Source organism: Natator depressus, chromosome 1 (genome assembly GCF_965152275.1).
Source record: "Natator depressus isolate rNatDep1 chromosome 1, rNatDep2.hap1, whole genome shotgun sequence".
Classification (NCBI taxonomy): Eukaryota; Metazoa; Chordata; order Testudines; family Cheloniidae; genus Natator; species Natator depressus.
In genome coordinates, this window is record NC_134234.1 from 78,719,038 (window position 1) to 78,740,621 (window position 21,584).

The 21,584-nt window shown below is 41.1% G+C and overlaps 1 protein-coding gene across 1 annotated transcript in view; it reads right to left on the reverse strand.

The window, feature by feature from the left end:
* The window catches only part of TBC1D4 (TBC1 domain family member 4), a 154,241-nt gene that overhangs the window by 23,794 nt on the left and 108,863 nt on the right, over positions 1–21,584 (reverse strand). Inside the window, exons 9-10 of the mRNA XM_074962041.1 lie at positions 16,789–16,863; positions 15,406–15,632 (exon numbers count right to left, since the gene is read on the reverse strand). Of these exons, the coding sequence (XP_074818142.1) occupies positions 15,406–15,632; positions 16,789–16,863 (302 nt within the window). The remainder of the gene's footprint in view (positions 1–15,405; positions 15,633–16,788; positions 16,864–21,584) is intronic.

Below are 21,584 nucleotides of genomic sequence, written 5' to 3' on the forward strand. Positions count from 1 at the left end.
TCGCTTGAGCACAAAACCCAACAACTCATTTAATTGGCAGGACAGACTAAAAGCAAGCAGGCTCATGAGCCCAAAGGTGGAAGTGCTTATGGCTTCAGCAACCCCCTCATGAATCATTCCCTCTTCCCACTCTTCAGGGAGATGGCTGACAGTGACAGGGAACAAGGGGACAACTAGAGAGAGTGCTCCCCCCTTGCCCCCCACCGCCTCACACTAGAGGGGGAGTCTGCATTCTGTACCAGCATTCCGAGCAGAAGGAGCAGAGGCCAGGAAAGCAGGGGAGAGAGATCCTGTCACAGTGCTCCAGAGGAGATGATCTCACCCCCAACTGGCACGGAGAAATGGGCCACAGGAAGCTGGCTGAGCAGATAATACTGATGGAGGAAGAGGCAGCAGAGAGCAAGGTGGAGCAGGAGATTAGAAGGAAACTTTCCCCTGTGAGGTACAGTGTTCCCTCTAATTTTTCCCCACCCATGTGTGGAATGAATTTTCTTATGTGTGACATATCACCTCCGTATTGGTGCACATAACAAAATTCATGTGGCGGGGTGTGGGAGGGGACTCAGGGCTAGGGCAGAGGGCGGGGGTCCAGGGGTGGTGAGGGCTCCAGCTGGGGGTGTGGGTTTTGGGAGTGGGGCCAGGGATGAGGGGCTTGGGTGCCGTGGGGCTCCCTGGGGCTACAGGGGGGAGAGAGAGGACTCCCCCCCCCAGCTCTCTCCCCACAGCAGCATCTGGGCAGGGGATGAGGGGGAGGCGCCTGTCCCCCGGCCAGTCCAGGGTTGAGCTGGATCACGACCGGGGGAGGGGTGTCGCAGCAGGTCCGGGGCTTGGGGAGAGGCATCTCTCCCTGCTGCAGCCCTGAGCGCCTGTGTGGCACTTAATAGGCAGCTGCACGGCTGCACAGCTTAGAAGGAACTTAGATGAGGTAGTTATAATTGTCCACTATGGGGCTTAAACACCTCTCTCTAAAGCATCTGGCACTGGCCATTGCTGGAGACAAGGGGTAAAATTTTCAAAAGCACTTAAGTCAAGTAGGAACTCAAGTCCTGTTGAGTTTCATTATTTGAAAGTTTTACCCAGGACACTGAACCAAACAAACCACTGGTTGAATCCATGAGGGCAGTGACTATATCCAGCTCTGTTCTTAAAAAAAATCTTGGCTGACTCTGTTGCAACTGATCCATCCCTGCACTCCTTCCATGGCTCAGCATGTGGCAGTTACACTGGCCTGCAGACATGTACAGCTTCATTTGCTGAAGGCAGATGTACAAGTCAAACAAATCTTTACCAATCCTAATTATTTAGGCAGAATACTGCTTGGACAAAGCACTTGCAGTAGCAGCTGATAAGGACAAATAGCACCAGCCATCCCCAAATGGACCTGAGACAACCCTTAACCACAGAGGTATGACTACACTCCTGGAATAGGCTGCTGGAACACATTCAGCAGAGGAAGAAGGGGTAAAATGGACCATTTATCTCAAAGAAGTGATGGGGTTTCTGTACTATATGGAAGTCCTCTAAAAGGGGGATGCCAGAGATTTGCCGGTGCTTGCCAGAGGATTACCGTGTACTCTGTTAGCATTCAGTTGCAGCACCTCAGGTCTGTGATATATAAGAATCTGAGATATTTGTCCCTAAAGGAGGTGGGTGGCACTCACTGGAGTTTCTCAAAGAACACCTGCATAGGACTCTGGGTTACAGAAAGTCTGCAGTCCTTTTACAGTGCTTTACCCCACACTGCCATCTGGGGAAAGAAGACCACCAAAGCCTCAATACTAAGATAAAATTAAAAGGGTGTATTTTAGAGGTTTACAAAGCTAGCAGGGCAATGTCACAGGTAACCATCACTGCACGCTCAACCAGTGGGATGACGATGCATCAGGAAGACAGGTTGAAAGTGTCAAACGAGGAATACTGCAAGGCTGCAACTGTATCATAACGGGTTGTCAGGACACTACAGAACATTGCATCTATAGATGCAGCTTTTGGCAGGAAAGTTCTAAAAGAAGCAGAACTTTTCATGCCCCCAGGACCTACAGTACTTATATAATTTTGTTAATCCTCCATGGGTACTGCTGCTACAGACTCCTGGATCTATAGAAAAGGGAGGGCTGACAGATCAACAAGTGCTCACTATGATATTTAGGAAGCAAGTCTGTAACGGAATGTTACAACAATTTGCCAATTGTAATCAGCATCTCTGACCTCTCAACTGGTAAAAAAGAGAAAGCATGCAAGTAAGCTAGACCATGTCATATTAAAAGCTACAGTTATGTTAGCTATGTTGCCCTAAGCAACATGCTGAATCAAGGTCACATATGTACCTTCATCAGAGCCAGTTCTGGTCTTTGGAAAACTTCAGTTTACTGAACTTTAAAACAGAATGATTATGCGGTTTATCATCTGAACAGAAGGACCACATTAAGTCTGTATGTACCCAATCTATCCTGTTTTTTGTTTTGTCTGCCAATTCATGGACTGAAGGTTCAACAGAGATTTAGCACCAGTTGGGAAACTCTTCTATCGAATATCGTAAGCTGAACAATGATCCATTGTAAAAGCTAGGATTGGCTTTTGGATTAGCTAGTGCCACATCCTAACAAAATAACACTGAAAAATCCCAGTTTTTATCTTTAATGTAAGGCCCAATAGTTGCCCTACACATTTTCTGTGGATAATAAAAGGAATACTATTTCTATTATATACAACTACAGAGAATGTTATGTGAATACTAATCTAAATGAAGTGATGAAAAGAGTAGTCTGAAAATCATGACATGTAACTGCAGAAGATATAATTCATTTTGGGCCAAAATCTGCTCGCTTTATGAGAGTGTCAATGGGACAAGTCATGCAGGTAAAGCACTAGGATTTGGGTCTATTAATTAATTTGGTACAGAGGGATTACTAAGGATGCAAACTACAACCACTATTTACATTTATTCAAATGTTTACATCGTGCATTAGAAAATCAAGCTCAATCATTACAAATCTTACAAAAATGTAACCTTGAGAACAAGAAAAGAAGCATAACCTCTTCTTTTTATCATTCTTTATACAAATAATAAAAACAAAACCATTATTCTAGCACAAGCCCTCAGAAGGGGGATGCACTTTGGGGACATACAATTCTGGGGTAAGTGACTGAGAAGAAAAGTGAAACATCACCAGTGTTTTATTTTCAGTATTTAATATGCATAGAAAAATTAGAGGTGGAGAGATAGCTACCACACATTTTAGCCTATGGTTTAATATCGCACCTTTCTGACCTTCAGTATGTACAATGTGATGAGTTACTTGTGCTTCACTGGTTGTTTCTCTGTAGACAAACATGGCTACCATTATGTACTTCACACAATAAGTCTCACATCCTTGGACATTTAAGATAAAGTTGGTAATTATGCATTATCTTCCAAAATTCCCCTGTAATTCTGAATGACTATCTTAGTTCCTCATTTCCTTTTCCAAAAACAATTGACTATTGTAGAGGTAGTTGGTGTCAGACTTATGCACACAGCTTGAAGCATACAATGGGATACACGTGGCTATTTAAAAAAGTGTAGAGTATTTTTTCTGATAATCCCTCAAATAAAATAAAATAAAATAAAAACAAACCATAAAATAGAGTGCCTTGGAATTTCTTAAATTCTACTTTGATAGTTTGCCTCTCTGAGCTAAGAGGACCTAAATTTAAAGTCTGATCTGAAAGGCATGTAAGGATGTATTATAGGGTAACAGGAAAAAGTAAGTAACCCACACCTCAAACAAACATTAATGTTATTTATAAGCTCCACCACTAAGATGAGCAGATGGAACCAGAAGCTGGCCAAGATGGTTGCAGAAATGGTCATACCAGCTCTACCATATATTCCCAAACTTTCAAGTATATGGTGATAAATTTCTATACAACTATCTTAGGTATTGCTAAAAACGTTCAACTCAGTATCTAGGCCTAGTGGGCTGCATTCTGCTCTCAGTTACACTAATGAAAATCCAGATTAGCTAATTTCAGAGGAGTTACTTCAGATGTGTACTAGCCTAAAACTTTAGTACCTAGGTAAGGCAGGTGCATGCTGGAGGTCAGAGGATCAATACCACTATAGTCACCCCACTCTGAACTCAGTGGACAGCCAAACATTAACTCCCAGCTCCCCTCAGAGGGAGAAGTTGTCCAGGCATGGATATAGATGCTAATGGGTAGGGCCCTACCAAATTCACATCTGTGAAAAATGCATCACGGACCATGAAATCTGGTCTTCCCTGTGAAATGTGTCTTTTGTGTACTTTTACCCTATACTATACAGACTTCACAGGGGAGACCAGCGTTTCTCAGACTGGGAGTCCTGCCCAAAAGGGAGTCATGGGGGGGGAGGTCGCAGTATTGCCACCCTTACTTCTGTGTTGCTCCCTACAGAGTTGGTGGCCGGAGAGCGACGGCTGTTGGCCGGGTGCCCCGCTCTGAAGGCAGCAGCGCAGAAGTAAGAGTGGCAATACCATACCATGCCACCCTTACTTCTGCACTGCTGGTGGCAGCAGCGCTGCCTTCAGAGCTGGGCTCCCGGCCAGCAGCCACCGCTCTCTGGCCGCCCAGCTCCAAAGGCAGCACTGCTGCCAGCAGCAGTGCAGAAGTAAGGGTGGCAATACCATGACCCCCCTACAATAACCTTGTAACCTCCCCCCAAAAAAACCTCTTTTGCATCAGGACCCCCACAGTCCCAACACCCTGAAATTTCAGATTTAAGCATCTGAAATCATGACATTTACAATTGTTAAAATCCTATGACCATGAAATTGACCAAAACGGACCATGAATTTGGTAGGGCCCTACTGATGACAGTACGGCTCCAGAGACTCTGCTGCTATGGGGGCACCAACAAGCCAGCCACCAGCATGGAGAACTGAAGCACCAGGTCTTTGCAGCTACCAGGGTTGGGAAGCACTATCCTTACCTCTGATCCATCAAACTGAATGTCTACCTGAGGGGAAAATTCAAAGGAGTCTTCCAAGGCTTTATCACAGGAGGGTACCATTGGGCAAACATTTCTACAGGCTAGAAAGCTTATACAGGTTCTACTAATATCCCTCCTCATAAAAACACTAAGGGTGATCACTGTAGTTCTAATTTCAGATTATGCTTAGTCAATAAGCATCTGTTAGGAAGACACTTTTCATAGGACACAGGGAGGGGGCAAAAAAAAAAAAAAAAAAAAGATTTGTTGCATGTCACAAACCGGGAAGAATTAGTAGGGGAAGCAAAAGTGGATGGGAACCTGGGAGGCAGTGACCATGAGATGGTCGAGTTCAGGATCCTGACACAGGGAAGAAAGGAAAGCAGCAGAATACGGACCCTGGACTTCAGAAAAGCAGACTTCGACTCCCTGAGGGAACTGATGGGCAAGATCCCCTGGGAGAATAACATGAGGGGGAAAGGAGTCCAGGAGAGCTGGCGTTATTTTAAAGAATCCCTATTGAGGTTACAGGGACAAACCATCCCGATGTGTAGAAAGAATAGTAAATATGGCAGGCGACCAGCTGGCCACCACAGCATGGGGAGGAGGTGGCCAGCCCTCTGTGAAGGAAGAAGTAGTTCGGGACTATTTAGAAAAACTGGACGTGCACAAGTCCATGGGGCCGGATGCGTTGCATCCGAGAGTGCTAAAGGAATTGGTGGATATGATTGCAGGGCCATTGGCCATTATCTTTGAAAACTCATGGCGATCGGGGGAAGTCCCGGAAGACTGGAAAAAGGCTAATGTAGTGCCCATCTTTAAAAAAGGGAAGGAGGAGGATCCTGGGAACTACAGGCCGGTCAGCCTCACCTCAGTCCCTGGAAAAATCATGGAGCATGTCCTCAAGGAATCAATTCTGAAGCACTTAGATGAGAGGAAAGTGATCGGGAACAGTCAGCATGGATTCACCAAGGGCAAGTCATGCCCGACTAATCTAATTGCCTTCTATGATGAGATAACTGGTTCTGTGGGTGAACGGAAAGCAGTGGACGTGTTATTCCTTGACTGTAGCAAAGCTTTTGACACGGTCTCCCACAGTATTCTTGTCAGCAAGTTAAAGAAGTATGGGCTGGATGGATGCACTACAAGGTGGGTAGAAAGTTGGCTAGATTGTCGGGCTCAACGGGTAGTGATCAATGGTTCCATGCCTAGTTGGCAGCCGGTATCCAGCGGAGTGCCCCAAGGGTCGGTCCTGGGGCTGGTTTTGTTCAATATCTTCATTAATGATCTGGAGGATGGTGTGGATTGCACCCTCAGCAAGTTTGCAGATGACACTAAACTGGGAGGAGTGGTAGATATGCTGGACGGTAGGGATAGGATACAGAGGGACCGAGACAAATTGGAGGATTGGGCCAAAAGAAATCTGATGAGGTTCAGCAAGGACAAATGCAGAGTCCTGCACTTAGGACGGAAGAATCCCATGCACCACTACAGGCTAGGCAGCAGTTCTGCAGAGAAGGACCTAGGGGTGACAGTGGACGAGAAGCGGGATATGAGTCAACAGTGTGCCTTTGTTGCCAAGAAGGCCAATGGCATTTTGGGGTGTATAAGTAGGGGCATTGCCAGCAGATCGAGGGACGTGATCGTTCCCCTCTATTTGACATTGGTGAGGCCTCATCTGGAGTACTGTGTCCAGTTTTGGGCCCCACGCTACAAGAAGGATGTGGATAAATTGGAGAGAGTCCAGCGAAGGGCAACAAAAATGATTAGGGGTCTGGAACACATGAGTTATGAGGAGAGGCTGAGGGAACTGGGATTGTTTAGGCTGCGGAAGAGAAGAATGAGGGGGGATTTGATAGCTGCTTTTAACTGCCTGAAAGGTAGATCCAAAGAGGATGGATCTAGACTATTCTCAGTGATAGCAGATGACAGAACAAAGAGTAATGGTCTCAAGTTGCAGTGGGGGAGATTTAGGTTGGATATTAGGAAAAACTTTTTCACTAGGAGGGTGGTGAAACACTGGAATGCGTTACCTAGGGAAGTGGTGGAATCCCCTTCCTTAGAAGTTTTTAAGGTCAGGCTTGACAATTCCCTGGCTGGGATGATTTAGTTGGGATTGGTCCTGCTCTGGGCAGGGGGTTGGACTAGATGGCCTCCAGAGGTCCCTTCCAACTCTGTTATTCTATGATTCTATGATTTTTCAACATGAATTGAAAACAAGTTGCTTCGAGAAGGGGTATTTTATAATTGCTTCAAAAGCTACGGAATTCCTTCCCTACACTCCCTCTCCCCCGTCCCCACCCCAGTTCTTTTTGTTGTATCATAACATGTGCACTAGTAAAACTAAAACTGCAACTGTATGCTATGTAATATTAATTGCCCAGCCACACGTAGGCATGCAGGGATTTGTACATGCAATTAAAATGCTCTGCATTTTCAAACATAGGTAGGTAATATCTGACACTATAAACTGTTAAACAGCCAAAAAGTAGAATCGCTAGAAAGGAAAGGGTTGAAGAATACTGCAAACAGCTGAACTAAAAACATGGATGTTGCTGTGGCATCTGAACAATTTCCTCATTAAAAATGTTCAGTGTGCATTCTCATAGTAAAGATTCCATACATAAAGAGCTCAATTTGGAAGTCATGCAAATGCAAAGAGATCCCTAAAAATGTAACTGACTGAAGTAAAATAAAATTTTTTTTAAAATTCTGATATGTTGACTCTGCCTCCATAGAAAAAAACAGTTTGGGATTTTGCTTATAATGGTCCTTTCTGTGTCTAGCAAGCACAAACAAGGCTTCTGGCAAGGTGAAGCATGTTTGTATGTGGTAGTCATTGCCTGCTAAAACATTTTCCCTGAAGCATGACTTAGAGCTCTGGTTAATATACAGTACAGTATTCTACATTCTGTTTCTACTAGGCACTCTCTTCGCAGCTCAAGTCTAAATAAGGAATGATCATTCTCAGTAAAGCTGCTGAACAAATACTCTTTGATCCTTAATACTGAAATCTTTTGCATATATATAACCCAAAAAATGAAATTGGAAATACAATGAAATGCCTCAGACATTTATCAGTTTGTACTTTAACTTTTCAACAGCCAGAACATAATGTGAAGATAGTTGCCTTGTAGAAACAGAATGTACATTAACCAGAGCTTTAAGACATGCTTTATAGGAAAATTTTCAAGTATCTGTCTGAAGGATCAATAACCCATTTTCTCATTTTGGCAAACTATATTATATTAAAGCACACCAGTATATCTGCTACCTCTTTGTTAGATACTACATGCTAGACAGTACATGCTATGTTGAAAACTAGACAGCTTCTTGAGACAGCTGTTATGTACGACACACTTTGTAACTTACTGCTTATTTTCATTTAACTGCAAATACAAACTGTTCTTCACCTTATCTAAAGCTTACTTTCAAAATAAATCTTTAAAGTACCCTCCCAAGATTGCTCTACCAAGAAATAAGATCATGTTGAATTACAATACTTACCTGAAATTTTTTGTACTTAAAATCACTTCATTACGACTGACCCAGGAGTAACTCTTTACTCTTGCTGTTCATGTCAAGATTTGCATTTTCTTCAATTTGCTTTCACTTCAACTTCTGCTTTTCTTTTCTTTGATGCAACTAACTAAATAGCAGTTGGGTAAACAGACAACCTGCTTCACTGTTTGAAAACTAAATGGACAAACAAATCCAGTACAAATGATCACATGGAATTTAAATTCTTTGACTTGGGCTGGCATAAGGTTAAGAAATAAAGTATTCCTCCCTCAGTTTAAATCTCTTTTGGTCATATTTGCTGTCAGTTATCTTTATTCTGAAAGATGATTTTTCTGCTGCTGTTTTGTTCAGAGATTGCTCCTAAATCCTTTGCTTTTCTTAGTTGCTAGAGCACTAATAATTTATTGTTAGCAATAAAATATTTCAAAGATTTGGAAAGCATACTAACTAAATTACACACTGAACTCACTGGTAGCCAGTCAAAACACAACAGGTAAAACAGCATGCTGCAGCTGGGACACAATTTAAACTGGTGAGCTCTAAAGTGGAATTAACTTCTTTCCTTGTTGCAAAGTCCATGTAATTATTCGTGTCTTGCACAGAAAAAATAAGAATCCACGTCAATAGTCTAGCCATCAGGAGCAACCCTACAACAACCAACCAAAGATTCCTGAGATGAAGGAAACAAGACTTAAACGAAAAACTGGATTTTGCTTTCAAGCTTCAAAAGGGTTATTTTAAACAGTCAGTTAAAACACCCTCACCCCCACCCTGTTAACACCTAAAAATGGTCTTAAACAAAAAGAGCTCGGAGTACAAATTCCACCCTAAACTTGCACTTGGGCAGAAAGCAGTTTACCACTGCAAGCAAAATCTTTCCATATTGAATTCTGAGAGGTTCCGAGCACTAGCAACATCCATGGACTAAGGCAGAGTTGAGGGTGTTCGTTATCACTCAGGAATCGTCTCTATGAAGCTATGGTACCTGTTAACGGACAAACCCTGTTAACAATGGGGAAAGTCTGAAGAGCCTTACTCAGTCTTCTAATGAAACCAAGTTTGAAGTATGACAGAATAAGGCGTGGATAAGGACCAAAGGATTTGTCCTAATGATGGCATTTTAATAGAGTACTTCCAATAACATAGCACATTTTATTCTAAAAGGGCCAGATTTTTAATGGTATTCAGGTGCCTAGTGAAATTTTCAAAAAGTGTTGGGGTGGGGTTCGGCACCAAGGTGCTTTTGAAAAATCTCACAAGGCGCTTAAATACCTTTTAAAATCTGGCCCGAAGTGCTTAACACACACTAAAGTTTTTTCGTAAAAGCCAGTAATTATCACCAAGATACTTTCACAAAGAACACACACTGTCCAGCTAAAATGAGATAGGTTTGTTGTGGGAAACAGACATTAGGTCTCTAATACCTCAGTATATTTTTTTTTTTAAATTGACTATGGGTATTGCAATGAAGATGTGGAAAACAAAATACTCAGAGGATCACATTTGTGTATCTTTAATTCTCACTTTGGTACCACCTAAAATAGCTGCACAGTTTAAGCAGGGCTGCTTTTTACTCAACAGCTGTACAGTTTAAGTGGTATTTATTGTATTTGAATAAACCCATCCAACTACTATAAATCAAACATAGCTGTTAAAATTAGCTCTGTGAAAAGTAAGCTGACACACTCCTGATGCCCTTTAAGAGTTGCAGTAGAACTGCCAGTAGCATGCGCACGCGCACCCCCCCCCCCCAAGCTACATACAATTTACATGAAACCTCAAATTGCACAAGGGGAAGACGAACAAGAATTTCCCCAGTAACATCTACATTAACCACTAGGTGTTGTGAACAAGCCTTCAAAGGTTCGAAAACCTGTATCAGAGGATACTGCATTTTCTTAATATGGAAAAAGGTGGTGTGAGCCAAGATATACATGAAAAACTCCTACTGATCTCTGCAAGGATCTCTCTTACTACAACAGCCAGGTTTGTGAAAAGATGCAAGTGGTTTGAAGTTATAATTAAGGGCCTGAGAAGTTAAAACAAAAATCTACAGCTTTTTGCCTTTCAAAGAACTGTTGTATTACACAACCTGTTTTTTTGTTTTTGTTTTGTTTTTTTTAATATGAAGTTTCCAGACATCCCAGGAAAGGGGGAAAAAAAAAAAGCAGACTTTTGCTACGTGAACCTAGCAAGACAGAAAGTTGTCAGCAAAAAAACATATATCAATCAAACCACAAGAAAGATGTGAACTTCCTCTTTCATGCCTCAACCTGATGGCATGTTATGGTAGTGTCAAAGTAATGTGAATCAGAGAAAATCTAATCTAGGAAGAGAACATCATTTGGATGATGCACTTAATTCCTCTTTAAACCAAGCCAAACTATATGGATTTGAATGTTTGGGTGACTGCTGATTATTACATAGCTACTTTATCATCACTCAGTTTTAACTGCCTAAAGACTGTGATATCTCATCTTCACAAACATACACTCTGGATCAAAAAAGGAGAGGAACAGAAAGAACAGGATGTGAAATGTTTTGCAGAGCTCAAAGTAATGCAGATGAAACACCATCAGTACAGAATTTTCTAATAAAACCTCTGCATTTTTCCCCACTGTCTATTTATATTGACAGACAGACAGACGAGATAATCCTAGCAACAGGGTTTAACCACTAATTTTCATTTAAAAACTCCACACTACAGTGCACAAGGTCCTTATCTAATGTATTATTCAAAAAGTGGTGTTTTACAAAAACAGATTTTGAGACAGAGGGCCACATTCTGATCTATTACACTAGTGTAAATCTGAAACAACTTCATTGACTTCAATGGAGATTTTTACACTGGCATTATTGAGATTAGACTCTGGCCCACAACATAACAGAAAAATAAAAAACTGACTTCTGGCAATGACCGTATCTCACCCTGTGTGGAATTAACATTCACCTTTCCCCAACTGCCGGAAACACAGGTGCTTATCCTTATTAAGCCTGGGGCAGGCCTGCATTATGTTTATAGACAGAAAGGCAGGGCCATTTAAATATAAAGTGATAAACAAATACTTCCACTTTGTGGCAGAATTGTGGGATTTATGGAGACTCCTCAGCATTAATCGAATGTAGATGACTGTTGACACCTATTGTCTAACAAAGTTATAACTCCCAAATCAATCTACTGCAGTGAAATAGAAGTAGGATTCTGAGTCTTACGAGAAGAGGGCACTTCCTTCACCTTTAATTAACCCGATCAATATATTATCAGAAAAAACTCTATGCTAGAATAAAGGACGGTAAAATGATGGCATTGTAGTCAGTATTGTGACGCTTCACTCAGGATCAGGGCCTCTCTATGTCGGAACTGGATAGATATGCAACTAGATAGTGTCCCTGCCCCCCACAGTTTATAACCTAATTTAAATCAGTGATTGCAAGTTCATTAGAAAGCAAGTGGGAATATGATTTCCTTTAGACACCCCAAAAACTTTAAAAGCAACTTACGTATCACATGACTGGACATTTATGCATAAACATTCTGTCTGCAGACAGACAGATTTCAGATCAGGATTTGACAATAAACCATCTAAGACAACAACTGACAGACATTGGTGCCTGTGCAGCGGAGGAAGGTGGGGGATGGACAGTCAAGATAGCCCCTGTCATGGCCCCAACAGGAGAATGGTTTCTTCCCCACATCAAGGGGAATCAGCAGTTATTGCAACAGTCTGCAGGGTGACAGAAGAAAAGCCAGTAAGTAGTGGAGTGCACAAAAGGCCGATTGGAAGAGGGACTGGGAGAAGAAAGGGAGTCTGTTTTTAAAAAGCAGCTGCAAAAATCATGAAATCAGAGTGCGAGACCAATATCTCAATCACTACAGCTCTGATTCAGGAAAACGCTTAAGAATTTGCTTCAATGCTCTCCTGAATCAGGGCCTATGTTTGCAAGCTTGAGGTTTTGTTTGTTTGGTCTATCAAGGTGCTTATGTGGCCTTCCCACAGCATCCTCTTTTTGCCTCTTTTAGACTGTAAACCCTTCAGGGCCATGATACGTTTGTGAAGCCCCTAGCAGTGAGGGATTTGATTAATTACTGAATGAAACACTAAACAACAAGGTACCCCCTTTTCTACCACACGTATCAAGGCTGCACGTTAGCAAGGGACTAGCATATTACGCATGTTTCGTGGTTCTCTCCCCTCATTTTAAAAGCTTTACAGAATGAATGATTCATGCTGGTGGTTAGCCAAACAATGACACTTTTCATGCTGTCCCACAAAACACAGAAAGGAGAAATTAATTGGTGAAATGCTCACAAAAAGCCTCATGTACTGGTATTACAAATCAACGCAGTAGTTTTGTAGCACTATGACAACTGTAACTATGTGTGGTTACCCCCTGGAATCGGATGTGCCTTGTTACTTTTAATGAGCATTTCTACAGTCAGTTCATCAATTCAGATCAACTATTGAGAAAACCTGTTAGCACAAGCGACATGTTTCAAAACACCAAAATGCCATTTAATTGACAACTCCATGTCATAAGCCAGCTGCACTGAAGAACGCGCTGCACTGCAGGCATAAGACAGTCCTCTCACCTCTTGGAAACGTCATTTTCAGACTGCTGGAGCAGCCTGCCTGAGCTCTGGTAAAAGCTTTTCAGGAAAGAGGGGGCAGAAAAGGAAGAGGGAAGTCCACTCTCACTACGATATCGTCGTCGGGCTACAGGCACAGGACTGAGTGCAGGCAAGACGACAAAATGTAGTAAATGTGTTTAAGTGTGCTGGTTACACAATTAAAATACCTACAACTGTTATAAATATTGCGCCAGCTGCGGCCTTGACTTACATTGACTGTGTCCCCAACAAAGTCAATAGAATTGTACAGGATATAAATTGGGGCAAAAAATGGTTTAATAAATCAAATTATTGCATTATGATGAAATTAGAGACAACAGAATGAAACTAAAGTATAGGAAGCTAAGAAAACCTCTTATTTCTTTAGTTTTAGTTAATTTCAACAAGACAGAGAAATACCCAGTGTTTGTAATGCACTTCAGTGGTTCCACATTTATAGCAAAACTTGCTTTGATAAATAAAAAATACCAAAAAAGATTAGAGTGGGAATGAACTAGGAAAGTGAACACATTATAGAGACGTTTAAAAAGAATATTTTCTCAGTACATTTAAAAGGTGAAAACTTTTTCAGAAAATTCAAGTGCAAGGTTATTGTAGAAATTGCTACTGAATTACTCAACACCAATTTCAAAAATTTTGGAAAATTCAAATCCTACATATGTTACAAAGACGACAATCACATAATGTTTCAATAATTAAGGAAAAAATAAAAACCTATTTGAAGACATATTAGAATCATTTCAGTTGCTTTGATATAAATATTTCATTCTGTGACAGAAAGGAAGAACAACCTAAGATCAAGTTGTTGTGAAGCTGTTGTTTTGACTGGAAGCTTGCTGATCATGCAACTTAAATCAGTGACTTCTTGAAGACTATTGCAAAGCAGTGAAGTCAGCAAGTCTTTAAATACTAATTGCTAAGGTTTCCTGTCTGCACAAACCATCTTGGTCAGTGAAAAAAAAATACTAAACTTATCTGCCAAACACAGGAACAACAACATTCTGATGAACTCATTTCAAAGCTTCTTTTTCTTCTCCTCCCCCGCACCTCTATATGAAACAGAATCAACTTCATAAGTAAGAGAGTCACTTGTGGTATTAACCTCATCATTTTAATAAGCATATTGAATGGAAAAAAGAATTACTACCATTTCACCCAACATGATTTTTAAAAATATATTTCTAAAAATGTAAACGTGTAAAATGTAGAGGCCACCTCAGTAGTTTGGGAAAAGAATGTTACCAGGTAAGAGGAATCAGAGTCTAGGGCAGTGGTGGGCAACATGTGGCCCATCAGGGTAATCCGCTGGCGGGCCACCAGACAGTTTGTTTACATTTGCACGGCCGCCAGCAACTCCCAGTGGCCGCGGTTCACCATTCCCGGCCAATGGGAGCTGCGGGAAGTGGCGCGGGCCACAGGGACATGCTGGCTGCCATTTCCCACAGCTCCCATTGGCCGGGAATGGCGAACCACGGGTACTGGGAGCTGCGGGCGGCCACGAAAATGTAAACAAACTGTCTGGCGGCCCTCCAGTGGATTACCCTGATGGGCTGCATGTGGCCCGCAGGTTGCCCACCACTGGTCTAGGGCCTGAGCAAGCAAAGAAAGACTAAGTGATGTTGCGCTTGTATGCTCACTACTGGACATGGGGAGAGTAAAGGAGTATCCAAGAAGAACTGGAAAAGAATTGTGGTGGCTCCTTCTGACCAAAATGAAGGAGCCATGATTATCTCCAATGGGAGCAGCCTCCCAAGGTCTCCAGAATAAAAGGAAAAGAGTTTAAAAGGGAGATGTTTGGGAAAGGGCACTATGGCACCTACACATGCTATCCCCTCAAAAAAGTTAAATATAGCTGAGGAGTCTCACAATGTGGTCGTATTGAATTCCTACAAACCTTTCCTCAGGAGGTTTAACTGACCTGGTGGGAGACAATGGGAGGCACTAGAGCCTTGCCTACATTAGAGCTCCTGCCGTGTGGCCACCTGTGAAGCTGAACTGATGGGAATTTCCCACCCCCTAAAATTCTCTAAAGCAGACAGCCAAAAAGGTTAAGTGGTTTGCCCAAGGCCGCTGAGATGAGAACTAGCTCTTTGGTCAGTTAATTATTGTCTGTATCAACTGGGGTACAGCAACAAGTACTTTAGCTGTGGAGAAATTTTCTGAATATAATTATTTAGAACTCTAAACATTCGCACAAGCAGCCTATGTGAACATTAACAACTGTGGCTTAAATGCATGGATGGGCCTTATTTATATTCATTTCATTCTATTTTTCCTGATCAGGAGAGCTCTGAAAACTCACCTGCTCTGCTCTATAGAATTCTGTCTCAGAAGTGGAGACTTAACACTCTGGGACCTCCCGTCCTGGAAAGTAATCCTCTTCTTGGCACTGGACGTTGGATGGCTGAAAGTATGTGCACGCCTTCTAAACTGAGGAGAATCAGAGTCCTCTTCGGGAAATGGCTGCCAGACCGAGGACACGGGGGAAGCTGGAGGAGTGGCTGGAGGAGAATCTCCGGGTGAACAGTCCTGAAAGGAAATCAGATAGGAGTGACACTTTCCCCCCTGCACTGTACAACTGGTAACATAACTGAACAAATCCTACAGCTCATCAAGGGTCTGGAAGGACTAAAGCCTCTCCCCTTCTTGGTCACGGCCTATTGTATGCTAATTATCAGCTGCGCAACCAACACCAGACATCCTTTGATAATTACCTCTGAAATAGCAATGTCCTTTTTAAAGCAACAAAGAGGGTGTACACAAAGCATTCATAATAGATCAGAAGCTCCTCTCGAACACCCTTTGGCTACTAACAATTGCAACTGCTATACTTCTAGCTCTTTCATGAAAAAGAAAGTATCACGGCCAAAGCTGGTTTATACTAGCTTCCTCGACATAACATGAACATATTTCCTGTACTGTCAAAGCAATATCCTGGAAAAAAGATTATTACTACACAGACAGATTCCGAGTAACAGCAGCAGGAAAATCAAATAATAAAAGCTGTTATGGATCCTCCTTCTCCTGGGAAAAACTATCATTCATTCAAATGTTGTGCGAGGTAAAAGGAAAAAGACATTAAAAACAGGAAATAAAACGAAAGTGAACAAAACTGGCATTACACATGGGGTTTTGAACTACTTAAAAAAAGATTCAAGCCTCTCTTTTATTCAGTAACAAATGTTTTGTGTTTCAACATCTTTATGTACATTCTTTTTTTAACAATGGCGACTGTTAGCTAGTTTTGTATTCTCCATTTTAATGTGGTAAAAGCAGCTTTTTTTACTTGAAAAAAAGTAATTTTTTTTAATTGTGTTTTCTTTTTAGTTTAAACATCCCTCTGAAAAGTTATGAAGCAGAAACAGACTATAAATTCCCTGGTTTAGTTTGCTCACAAAAGCAAGTTACATGAAGTTTAAAAAATAAACAGACAGCATAAATGAAAAACAGCAAGATTTTCTTTAAGTTTGAGCTTTAACAATAATGTGGTTTAGAAAACTGAAATAAAATACATACAATGGCCAAGGAGGATTTTCCTCCATTGTAGATGTATCTTACTTGAACTTTGCAAAATACATACGTTCTTTATGTGGCCACCTTGAAATCAAAGAAGGAGAGTTGCTGTGTTACTATGCTTCAGCATTAACCACAGTACATTCCAGTTTTACTTAATTTTGTTACATACCTTGTCAGAAGTAAGGCTGCTGCACCGTTCAAAGCTGTCCATGCTGCCCAGACGGCCTCGCATTCTGCTAGCTCCCTACAGGAATGAGAGTGTTCCATTTTATCCTGAGTTTTGTTCTTCATACTAAGATTAAATAAATTGTTTAAGAGAAGACTGGAAAAAATAGCAGTGGTCCTGCAGGTGAACAGTGAGGTGCTATAAAGTGCTATATAAAAAAGTCCACATAATAACTGCATGTACTATGTATCTTTATCTAATTCAATCTATCCTTTGATTTCAGAGCACTAAATTCACTCACTAATTTTTTTAATTAGCTTGCTATGCAATGGGTTCAAATATTAAATAAAGTTATTTGCAAGGAAAAAACGTATGAAATTTTATCTTAAATTTTGATGGCGTTCATGGATTATAAAATAGAAGCTATAAATGTTTGGGATTTTTATACACGTGCATTACATATATTTTTTACATTCCAATCCAGCATGGTTGCAACCAGAGTATGCCTCAAATGTTACATCTGTGTAGTACAGTTCCATCATCTCAGAGTTATATAGTGAGATTTACAGTCCATTAAGCCCTCTCTCCATTATGGAAAGTCATCACTGGTCTCTTTTTCTGCAGTGAAGAATGGAAAGATTTTGAAGCGTAAAAATCTGTTACAAGTAAAAAGAATTGCCTGCTTCCACGTCAAGGTTTTTGACAAGGAAAAATAAGCTACCTCTTGGCAGAGACAAGAAAGAATTTCTGCATTAAAAAATGCCATCCCCTGAAGGGAAAAATATAACAAACTCTAGGAAGAGGCCCTGATCGCAATAAGGACCAAACAGGGATATGCTCCAAATAGGGACATACCTATGCCTCATCTTCCTGAAGGCAGTAGGTGTAGTGATTAGCAACTTAGTTTAAACATGCAAAGTCACAAAGAGTTGTTTTGAAATCTAAATACATGACCTACTGCAATCAAAAACAGAATTACCAGAAGAGAGATACAATTTTTTTTAATTGGATTCCTGTCCATTCAAACCCACAGAATCTCTCTCATAATCATTAAGACATTTTAGGACCTGTCTCCTGCCCTCATGTCTTTGTGAAAGAATCTTTTCCTATTTGACAAAACATTCTATATATTCCTCAAATTTATCAGACTTCATTTGTTCCCCATCCGCCCAGAACCTTTAACAGAGGTAGATTCTTCTCTTACAGGGCTTCCTCTCCCAATCCCAGTCCAACAACCCTCTGAAACAAACAGACTGCACCGAATTCCCTGACTCTTCAAATCCTGTTTTGAGAATGATAGATTTATTCGAGTGGAGTTGGAGTCACAAACCTACAAATTCTACTGTGGGTCTCCCACTTTTCCCTGGGGGTAAGGGATTCCATCCTACACTTGTGTAAGGTACCTTTCTTTTCTTCTACAAGCCATTTACAGTTGGTGTTAGCATGATCTATTGCAGAACAGATTCATAGAACTGTAAGGCTGGAAGGGACCTCCAGGGGTTATGTAGTTTATCTCCCCGCTACAAGGAAGACCAAACATATCTAGATCATCCCTGACAGGTGTTTATCTAATCTGTTCTTAAAAACTACCAATGATGTGGATTTCACAATCTCTTTAGGTAATCTGTTCCAGCGCTTATTACATAGTTAGAAGTTTTTCTTTAATATCTAACCTAAGTCTCTTACTACGTCTCTTACTACGTCTACGTCTATTACTTTTTGTCCCACCTTCAGTGAACATGGGAGAACAATTGATCACTGTCCTCTTTATAACATCACCTTCTACTTCTTTGAAAACTTATGTCCCACCTCAGCCTTCTCATCTCTAGCCTAAACATGCCCAAGTATTCCAGACTTTCCCCTAAGACAGGTTTTCTAAACCTCTTATTTTTGTTTCTCTCCTCTGGACTCTCTCCAATTTGTCCACATCTTTCTTAAAGTGCCATGCCCAAGACCGGACTCAGTCCTCCAGATGAGGCCTCACTTGTGCCAAGTAGAGCAAAACAGTTACCTACTATGTCTTACATGACACTCCTGTTAATACACCCAGAATGACACTGGCATTTTTTGCAATAGTGTCACACTACTGATGATCCTCTATGACCCTCACATTCTTTTCTGCAGTTCTGCTATCTATCCAGTTATAACACAACCGTATTTACTGAGAATAGTCAGTGAACACTGCAAGCCTTTGGGTGAAATATGCTATCAGAGTACATGATGTTACATTGTTTTATTATCTGATGGGAATGGATATCCCCCAGCTCCTGAAGCATGCTACTTTGATACTTAATCAGACACACAACAGCAGACCCATTTGCTTTCTCCCAGGCTACTTTTCACACCTGGGAGAAGCACCTCATAAACATCCAAAAAACTAACTCGCTATCCTTCTTCAAAACACTCCTTTTTCTGTGATGGCTACAAAAGTGTAACAGTGATTAGGCTGCTGGTTGCTGAGACCACAGCCTATCATGCTGACCAATGTTGTCTCATTGGGGTTTTTTTGTACTGCCCCATCTGATCTGACTATATTGGTCTATTATCTCATCTTATACCGAGATTGTAAGATCTTTGGGACTGTCTTTTTGTTCTGACTGTATAGCACCTAAAACAATGGGTCCTGGTCATTGACAGGACCCATAGGTGCTACAGTAATACAATTATAAATAAATATTTTATAAAAATTCTTGATAGACTTAAGGCACAGTAGCTCCTCTTGCTGTACTCACAGCCATAGGTAATGTTTTATAATGTCAACAATGTTAAGAATTGCTTCAGGTTACTTTTTCCTGCCAGAGCTTTAGTCCTGAAAACCACTAACGGTGCCATGGATGCGCACATGACCTCCTAAAGCCTGTTCCCAACAGAAAGGAATGCTGGCCCTGAACCATCTCTCTTCAGTGGCATATCACGTAACAGAGATATGAATGATTACAGTGAATTAACACATTATTTTAGTTTAAGGAAGGGTCAGGTTATGCTTTTGACATTCAAAAAAAAATATGGCTACTATAAATATTACATTTTTGAGCCGGAGAAAAACCTTTGTTTTCTTAGTCTGGTATGTGCACTAGGAACAAAATTCACAAACAGTGCTTATGAGGTTTGAGGTCAAGCACAGGTTACATTTATTTTTCAGGGATACACAGTTATGAAGCCACAGCTTGTTTTCAGTGCAGCCCTGGCAAATTTCAGAAATTTCAGCAAACTAAGCAAATGAGAAAGAGCCATACTTTTGAGGTTTTTATTTTTAATAAAACAAATAGGCTTCTCATTTAGGGTTAGACTGTAAACCCTCTACTGACATTAGTGAGCACTTACTCAAGTTATGACAGGTTTCAGAGTAGCAGCCGTGTTAGTCTGTATCCGCAAAAAGAAAAGGAGTACTTGTGGCACCTTAGAGACTAGCCAATTTATTTGAGCATAAGCTTTCAGGGGCTACAGCTCACTTCATGGGATGCATCCGATGAAGTGAGCTGTAGCTCACGAAAGCTTATGCTCAAATAAATTGGTTAGTCTCTAAGGTGCCACAAGTACTCCTTTTCTTCTTACTCAAGTAGTGCCATTGATGCCAATGGGACTATCTGGGCAAGTAGCTGTTCATGATCCTGTCCTTACTGTATTGCTTGAGTGTTTTATAAGTATGTATTTCTTAATCCATTATGATGGAGGCTTTATAATAAATGCATCTTTCAAAAAAAATTAAAAATGGACAAACATGAAAACTTTGCATGTACAATCAGAGGACAAAGAAGGATTTTACATTCCATGGATTTCTTGGTCTCTCTTCTTTCATGATCTACTAATCAAATATGTGAACAGATTTTCTCAGACTACGAACATAGCAACTTTCTGAATAGAAACTTTTAATTTGTTTTTATGACAATTTAGGCAATTATCCTGTATTATCCTAGACAAACCTTACTGAATTAGGTTTAGTATTTTTGGAGTTCATTGCATTAAAAATGAAAACGTTTGTGTATTGCTGTGGGATTGTATGGAACTTCTTTAGCGAGAAGACAGGATTAATGTAATCTGCGGGAGACATGAGGAACCTCAAAGGATTTTTGGTGACAACCTGCGTAAAGTGGATTTCCTAGGAAATACCTGGGGGTGAGGGGGTGAATCCATCCTTTTGAAGGTATGCCCTGGGGAGAGAACTCAATTCTTTGCTAATTACCTTCTCCTGGAAACTCCAGATCAAAGACCCCTGAACTGTACGAAGGGTGGACTAAACATGTCATGAAGGTGCTTGTTCTGAGCTGAAGCTATGTGATGAATGTGAAACCACATGGCAACTCCTTGGGTGGGGTTTTGAAGGATTGCTCTTGCCAGAGCCCATATTAGGGTTGTGTTTAGCTCATGCAAGCTTATTAGCATGCATGTAGATTCTTTTATTGCTTTTAATGTGTTTTCTCTGTATCGCTTTTACCTTAAGAATAAAATAGGCTTGCATAGGAAGTGCTGTGTGGTAACTTATTAACTCTTGGCAATCATTCTGTTATTAGTGAACAGAAGGCAAGAGAAGCTTGCTTAAGGCAGCCTGTCTGTTGCTGAGAATGACACAATGGAGGCAGGAAACTGTTCAGCCTGGAGATACTCCAGTCAGAAAAGGAGAGAGAGAGAGCGCGAGAGAGAGAGAGCGAGCGCGAGAGAGACACATCTGCACCCAAGAGAGCTGACAGCTTGGGGAGCCGGAAGCCTGTGAGCAGGTGTTCTTGCTGTACCATACAGGGGGAAAAAAAAAAAACAGGTGCAGTTGATCTGAACTATGATAAAAACAATGAGGAGACTAA